This window comes from Tachysurus fulvidraco, chromosome 5 (genome assembly GCF_022655615.1).
Source record: "Tachysurus fulvidraco isolate hzauxx_2018 chromosome 5, HZAU_PFXX_2.0, whole genome shotgun sequence".
Taxonomy (NCBI): Eukaryota; Metazoa; Chordata; class Actinopteri; order Siluriformes; family Bagridae; genus Tachysurus; species Tachysurus fulvidraco.
Window position 1 is genome coordinate 31425729 of NC_062522.1, and position 8465 is coordinate 31434193.

General features: G+C 43.8%; 1 protein-coding gene across 4 annotated transcripts in view; it reads left to right on the forward strand.

Moving 5' to 3' along the window:
• The first annotated feature begins 606 nt into the window (after positions 1-606).
• The window catches only part of kcnh7 (potassium channel, voltage gated eag related subfamily H, member 7), a 49845-nt gene continuing 41986 nt past the window's right edge, over positions 607-8465 (forward strand). For 3 of the 4 annotated variants that reach the window (XM_027159864.2, XM_027159863.2, XM_047814302.1), the window contains exons 1-2: positions 607-1269; positions 2280-2510. In XM_027159864.2, coding sequence (XP_027015665.2) covers positions 1194-1269; positions 2280-2510 — 307 coding nt within the window. In that variant the 5' untranslated portion in view covers positions 607-1193. The remainder of the gene's footprint in view (positions 1270-2279; positions 2511-8465) is intronic. The other variant, XM_027159866.2, reaches the window with a different exon arrangement.

Sequence of the window (8465 nt, forward strand, 5' to 3'; positions counted from 1 at the left end):
CACTGTACTGGGACTGGCACCGGTTCAGGCTGTATCCCCACCACACGATCACTGTACTGGGACTGGCACCGGTTCAGGCTGTATCCCCACCACACAATCACTGTACCCGGGACTGGCACCGGTTCAGGCTGTATCCCCACCACACAATCACTGTACTGGGACTGGCACCGGTTCAGGCTGTATCCCCACCACACTATCACTGTACCTGGTACTGGCACCAATTCAGACTGTATCCCCACCACACTATCACTGTACCCGGGACTGGCACCGGTTCCTCCACCACCCTGACTGGTTATAAAGCCCCAAATGAATAAGGACCATTTTATCCCCCAGAACATTCTCCTCAGGTCTCTGGGTGTCTTCTTGTCTCATTACCAGGAATGCTGCATGATTATATGATTGCGCCTGCACTTAAAAATCTAATTTTGCTTAATTGACTTAATTTTAGGAACTTGGTTCTCACGAATCCATCACAGTTCGAGCTCTACCGGAATATCTGACCGGATTAATTCGGTTAACTACATCCGCTCTGCTTTTCACTCGGTGTGTCACCGATACGCTTGAAGGTTAGAGAGAGAGGGGGGAAAAAAACCCAGAAAAGGACCACGTGCTTCAGGCTGTTGGACGCTGTTGTCTCAGATACGGTTTCCTCGCGCACGACCATACAGCGGACCGACGTCACTGGTTGTCAGCTGACTCAAGCGCGCGGCCACATCCACTGCCGTACTAATCAGTACGCAGAGAACAGAGCGCCGGTGCTATGAGCGGGACGTGCGGTTTTGACATGCGGTGTGTACGCCGTTTCGCCTTTTCCACGCGCGCCCTTAGCTCAGTGATGTGCGTGCACTCGCGCCCGCACTCGCGGCTGCGTGCTGCCCCGGTTTCTTGCGTAAGAACGACAAGCGGGAAAGACGAGCCGTGAAGATCGGAGGCGCGCGCACAAAGGACACATAAATTCCGCCGGAATGACGACTTGTGACGGAGGTCCCCGTGCATCCGCACTCCGCCGCTCGTAACACACACACACACACACACACACACACACACACACACACACACACACACACACACACACACACACACACACACACACACACACACACACACACACACACACACACACACACACACACACACACACACAAACACACACAGAGCCTCGTTTGGCGCCGTTGGATTTCCACGCGATCATCATGCCGGTGCGGCGGGGCCACGTCGCGCCGCAAAACACCTTCCTGGGGATCATTATCCGTAAATTCGAGGGTCAGAGTAAGTGCCATGTCACGTTTTTTTTTTACCGGGGACTTTTTGTCACTCAGTGTTTGTCACGCAGTGAACAGATGACCTCCAATCTGTACTGATCGTCATTTAGTGTCGTTTAAGAAATATCGTGTCGTATTTTCTAGTAAAAGTGAATCCACGTGCTTTACTGTATCACGTCGTTTTGTTTGTATATTGACTTCTGCTGTTTTGATTCCGCGTTTATTTTATTGTTTACAGTCGTAGCTACGCGCAAAAGACGCAAACCCGCGCGTTCACTGGCGCAAAATCGGACTGTCGCTATAAAACACTGTCCAGTCAGCAATCTGCACATCTGATCTCTCCAGCTCATATTGTTCTAGGTTATTAACGAATGCAAATAATAAATGAATTAATTAATTATTTTAAAATAAATAAAAACAAACAAACAAACGCAATAGTGTTTACACCCGTTCCTGCGTCTCCTGCACCTTGAGTGTCGGGAAAGTTCTCATATAGAAGATTAAATGCATTTAAGTCAAATGACAAGAGATCTGAGATGCTTTCTGGTCAATCTCTGACCTTTACACACATCGTGGTATTAATGACATGATAATTGTGCAATCATTTGTGTTTATTTAATTCCTAACAAATCCACGTTTACGATGTTTACTATACGCAAGACCTCGAAGTCAAATATTATTCATGTTTCATTCCAGTTATATTGTTAAACCACCATGACACCGTTCATTTATACTATATATAAGTACCATTAAATGTGATCATGCTTTTTTAATTATTAAAATAATGAGGTGAGCGTCTAAGGTTGCCAGACGTAGCATTTAGTTTCATAGATGGATCATTTATAATATATATATATTTATTTATAGAAATATATCGGACATAAACCAGGTGCTGGATTATGGACACGAGTGTTAATGCCTAGGATTAATAGGGTTCAGGATCTTATCAGAGTGTGTTAATTAGTCTTCATCATCATTACACTATTAACACCTTTGTCTTCCTGTCTGCCTCCACAGATAAGAAGTTTGTGATAGCAAATGCCCGCGTGCAAAACTGCGCCATCATCTTCTGCAATGACGGCTTCTGCGAAATGACTGGCTTCTCACGGCCAGACATCATGCAGAAGCCGTGCACATGCGACTTCCTGCACGGCCAGCTGACGAAGCGGCACGCCGTTGCACAGATAGCGCAGGCCCTGCTCGGCTCGGAGGAGAGGAAAGTGGAGATCACGTACCACCGCAAGGATGGTAAGTACAAGGCTGCTTCACGTGGACACGTGTGTTCACCACCGTTTGGGTATTTATGAGCGACTGTATTGTTCAGAACGTTGTTTGATTGGACAGGAAAGTCTTAACGTTTTACCCAAAGTTTCTATGTGGTGTTATAGCATAGAACGGGGACATAGAAGCCTTTATTATCGCCACACATACATTACAGCACAGTGGAATTCTTTTCTTTATATACCCCAACTGAGGAGGTTGGGGTCAGAGTGCAGGGGCAGCTATGATACAGTGCTCCTGGAGCAGGGAGGGTCGAGGACCTTGCTCAAGAGCCCAGCAGTGGCAGCTTGGCTGTGCTGGGCCTTGAACCCAGATCCTCCGATCAACAACCCAGAGATTTTATGTGGAAAATAAAAAAAAAATCAAAAATAAATACATAGAAGACATATTTTCCATCTTAAAGACTATTTAGGAATCTAAAAATCCTCTAAATTATTATTCTTTGTAATTATTGTTATTCCACAACAGAATAACACATCTTTTTTTGTATTTGAAATTTTTTATTGTCAGATATCGTGTCTATAATCATGTTAGAATTCTAAAAGAAACATGTATTATCAGTGTCAGTGTAACTAATTCAGATCTCCCCTTTAAGTATTCTTTAAGCATTTTAATGAGGGACGTTCATTAAAATGCAAAAAAAAAAAAAACAACGAGGACGACGCAGAGAGCAAATTTTGTCCCAGACTTTTGCTCCTGTATCACAATAAGTACAATATATATGCGGAAATAAGGAATGTCAGCGGTTATGTAACTCGTAATGCTGCCTCCTTTTAATTCTGTGCATAACAGACACGAGAGGGGAAGGGAACGAGTGAGAAACAGACAGATCGGTAGAGAAGGATGGGCTGTAGGTACAGTAGGTAGGTAGGTAGGCAAAATCGTCTGTCCCGACTCGGCTACCTTATCTCTGACCTCGACGGTTTGACAACAGCACACACAGCAGGGGAATTTTAAAGCTCCCAGAGAGAGATGACCTCGAAGCGATCGCTTGTTTCTGACAAATGAGAACAGAGGATTGTGTAAGAAAAGCAGCATGACCCGAGCGAGGTCTAAATAAAAAGCCTTTCTGCACGCAGGTGTACCTAAGTATGTGCGCACACCCATATACTGTAGGAGAGTCAGTCAGCGTGTTATGGAAAGTCACACCTGTGATAATTAACACGTGTCCGTCAGTGTCGAGGGTGTCAGGTGGCACAGCGGAGGCTGAAGGTCAGACCAGGGCCATGCCAACACCGGCTCACCCGGACGGCCACGGCTCATGAGTCAGCGCTCGAATGAATGAACCGATGCCATAACCAGGTGCGGAAAGTAGGAAGCTGATGAATGAGAGAGGGACATGTGCCATCTGCTCTAATCCGACATTATCTTCCCTGTGATCTCAACATGCTGTGTGCTGTTTAATGTCGCAGTATTCTAATATCTAAATTCGTTATCTCTTCGATTCGTTGATGAACGCGGCGATATCGAGGTTAAGTAATAACTAAATACAAACTTTTATGTTGACCTTTTCTGAGGCTAAAGAAAACCGAAACTTTTAAAGCGAAATGAAAACGCCGAACATACAGATGCTGATACGGAGATAAATAAATAAATATGTGGCGGAAGGTGTGTTTTTTTTATTTTATTTTTTTTATTCTCTATTTTTTGTCCTCGACCGACTTTGCTCCTTCTAAATGTGCTCCTATGGGAAGTGCACTCACTGCAAGGTACGCAGAACGTGGCCGCTTTTAAAAAGTGCCGCTGCAGCCGTTTTTTGGTAACCGCCGAGCTTCTGAGGTTAAAAAAAAGTTAACTTTTTAGAAACAACAGAATCTTGTGTGTAAAGGACAGAGTGTGTGTGTGTGTGTGTGTGTGTGTGTGTGTGTGTGTGTGTGTGTGTGTGTGTGCGCGCGCAAGAGATACTGTTTTCACATCAGCAGTAAATAGCAGAGGTGACACACGTGCAAGTCACAAGTCAGTCTCAAGTCATGAATGTCAAGTCGAGTCTTTTTTTAGTATTTGTCAAGCAAGTCTCAAACTTGTGACTTAAGTCTGACTCGAGTCAAGTCGAGTCCCCCTTCTCTGAGTCATTCAACTCAAGTCTGAGTCAAGTCTCAAGTCATGAATGTCAAGTCAAAGTCGAGTCTTTTTTTAATATTTGTCAAGCAAGTCTCAAGTCTCAAACTTGCAACTTAAGTCTGACTCGAGTCAAGTCGAGTCCCCCATCTCTGAGTCAAGTCTCAAGTCATGAATGTCAAGTCAAAGTCAAGTCGAGTCTTTTTTTAATATTTGTCAAGCAAGTCTCAAGTCTCAAACTGGCAACTTAAGTCTGACTCGAGTCAAGTCGAGTCCCCCATCTCTGAGTCAAGTCTCAAGTCATGAATGTCAAGTCAAAGTCAAGTCGAGTCTTTTTTTAATATTTGTCAAGCAAGTCTCAAACCTGCGACTTAAGTCTGACTTGAGTCAAGTCCCCCATCTCTGAGTCATTTACCTCAAGTCTCAAGTCATGAATATCAAATCAAAGCCAAGTCGAGTCTTTTTTTAATATTCGTCAAGCAAGTCTCAAATATGCGACTTAAGTCTGACTCGAGTCAAGTCAAGTCATCTCTGGTAAATAGGATCCATCCGACTGGATGTGTGCCACATGTGAAAGCCACCTTAGAGGAACTAAACAAGGTTTTAGTGCAGCTATGAGAGAGAAAATGGAAGACCAGGTTAAAAAGACACTTCCACTCTACAGGGACGGTTTGATCTTCATCCTATAAATCTTTTGTAAAACCTCCAGACATCCAGAATCTAAGCACTTACAAAAAAAACCTGCCAATTACGAGATGTGAACTTTTATTGCTGAATTTGATGCTCGTCTATAGTTTTATGTTGAATATATATATATATATTACGCTGACAGCTAGTGACAGGAAGGTGTTAGATTTCATACTGATATTTATGCGTGACGCTGCATGATGGCACCCAAGAGGAAATGGAAGGAGCTGAGGGTTGATGTCTCTGGGAAACGAGATGGGACCAAGAATCAGGCAAAAAAACATTCATTCATTCATTCATTCATTCATTTTCTACCGCTTATCTGAGCTTCTCGGGTCACGGGGAGCCTGTGCCTATCTCAGGTGTCATCGGGCATCGAGGCAGGATACACCCTGGACGGAGTGCCAACCCATCACAGGGCACACACACACACTCTCATTCACTCACACACTACGGACAATTTTCCAGAGATGCCAATCAACCTACCATGCATGTCTTTGGACTGGGGGAGGAAACCGGAGTACCCGGAGGAAACCCCCGAGGCACGGGGAGAACATGCAAACTCCACACACACAAGGTGGAGGCGGGAATCGAACCCCCAACCCTGGAGGTGTGAGGCAAACGTGCTAACCACTAAGCCTCCGAACAGTTTCAGCTAATTACTGCCCAAGTTTCCGGCTAAAGACGACCTTCTGTCTTCTACACATAATGTTTAAAGATGAAAAGGATCACAATGAGGATTTGGACATTTCATTGGCTCACATTGAGGATTTCTCAGTAAGACTTCTGTCTGTCTTGTTCTCACGGGAACCTCGTCTGCTGAACAGGATTATAGAATTGTATTAAGTCAAGAAAGATACATGCGATGTGCTCAAATTAGGCCCAAATAAGGTACCCAGGATGACAGCTGTCTTCTGGTGCCTTCCAAAAGTGACAGCCTTTATCTTTTATACCATGCAAATACTAACCAGAAGTGCTGTGTGCCTGCGCTGCTGCCTCCCAAACAGAACAGATGGCTAGTGACAATACGGTGAAGCCTGCTTGGAAAAATTTTATGTGCTGTATATCGTGGAATATCGTGTTCGTTGACACGTTGCTACAACCAAGTGTGAGTGAGAAGCACAACTAGTTTGGGGCTAGAGGTGGGTGATTATGATGAAAATACCATATCATATTATACCAGGATTGGTGATATGTATCACGGTGTAGAGGTTTGTGTATTGACTGAAGCATGGAGAGCTAATGAGTTTGTGCAGAGCCACTCCGAAGCTTGTGACTGGAAAAGTGTACACAAGATATCAGAGGCATCTGGAGCTAGAACGTGATCGGCTAATAACATACAGTATAACCGCTGTGGTACATCACCTTGAGGCACCTCGTCTGCTTAAAATAATTCTTAAGCCTCCACCAGAAATAAAAAAAACAAAACAAAACAAACCTTCAGGCTTTTCATTGTTCTGTAAATACCACTAGAGTTTAAGGAGCCTCCGTTTGGCTGGAAAAAAATATTCCCAAACTACCGTAGACACTCGGTTTGCTCAGAACATCTAGTGCACCGAGTACTAGGCCCTGAGGCACTCCTCACACCTTTTTAACTACTTCTCTAAGGATTCGCTGCTATTTAAAAAAAAAAACCTCTCAATTCTCACCAGGCTTTCCACTGTGCCTTCACACCTTACCCTCCACCTTGTGAACTTAACTGCAACATAATGCTATTTGGTAGCAAAAAAGGAATAAGCTTCCCACCATTTCCGGCTAATTGTCTCCGAAATGAAAGAACTGGCTCTCGAGTATGATCGACTCGCACGAGACTGATATCGAGTGATCGGTTCCATTAAGAATTCTTCAGCTTTAAGAAGTTCATTAAACAGACCTTAGCAACTGGTGTTATTTGACTTCTGTGTCCCGAGCAGAGAAAAAACTAGCATCGAACAGATAACGGTGTGTTACACGTCAACTCGTGGAATGTCTTCCCTTCCAAAACGTGAAAACGAACCCCGCTGTTGTTTTTAGCTTCTCTTATCTGTGCTGTCATGTAGATAAAGCCATAAAAGCCTTCGCTTGCAAAACATAACAGGGGTTCAGATTAGAAAATGACCGTATCTCTGGCCACGCCCCCTTCTTTCACATTCATCATAGCCATAGGTGATGCTATTGTCAACAGGCTGAACGGTAGCATATTACACACGATATATGCACAATAAACACAGGATGCGATCTCACACACACACACACACACACACACACATCTTAATTGTTATTTTACCACACAGATGATTTGGCAAATACGCCGTGCTTTATTTATAATTCATAGTACTGCAGAGAACGCAGTTATTTCCCGACTGCTGGCCAAAAGCTTTCAGCGAAGCATGCCTTACCAGAGCGACGCAATTACCCTTCATTACCAAGGAAATATTATAATGTTAGCTATTCAGTGTGGCTTTGCTTTATGTAGAGCCTGGGAACAATGTCATGCTGAATAGTGCATGTGCTTTAAATGAAAGAATTACTAGTCAAGGCTTTTGTCCCCTGAACAGAATTACCTCTGCCTCCATTACTAGGTACATGGTAATGATGATATAAAATTCTTTTCCCAGCGTTTGCTGCTTTGTTTGATTTAAAACCCTTCCAGTTTCTTCGTACGGGAATCATCTCCGATCTTTTCTTAAACATATTGTTTATCGTGCAGAGGTGGGAGTAAGTCACATGTACAGTAAGTCTCAAGTCATGAAAGTCAAGTCTTTTTTAATAGTTGTCAAGCAAGTCTCAAGTCTCAAATTTGTGACTTGGCTGACTCGAGTCAATTCGAGTCCCCATCTCTGAGTCATTTAACTCGAGTCCGAGTCAAGTCTCGAGTCACCAGTGTCAAGTCGTCTTTTTTTAATAGTTGTCTAGCAAGTCTCAAGTCTCAAATTTGTGACTTGGCTGACTCGAGTCAATTCGAGTCCCCATCTCTGAGTCATTTAACTCGAGTCCGAGTCAAGTCTCGAGTCACCAGTGTCAAGTCGTCTTTTTTTAATAGTTGTCTAGCAAGTCTCAAGTCTCAAATTTGTGACTTGTCTGACTCGAGTCAATTCGAGTGCCCCATCTCTGAGTCATTTAACTCAAGTCCGAGTCAAGTATCAAGTCATGAGTGTCAAGTCAAAGTCGAGTCTTTTTTAATATTTGTCAAGCAAG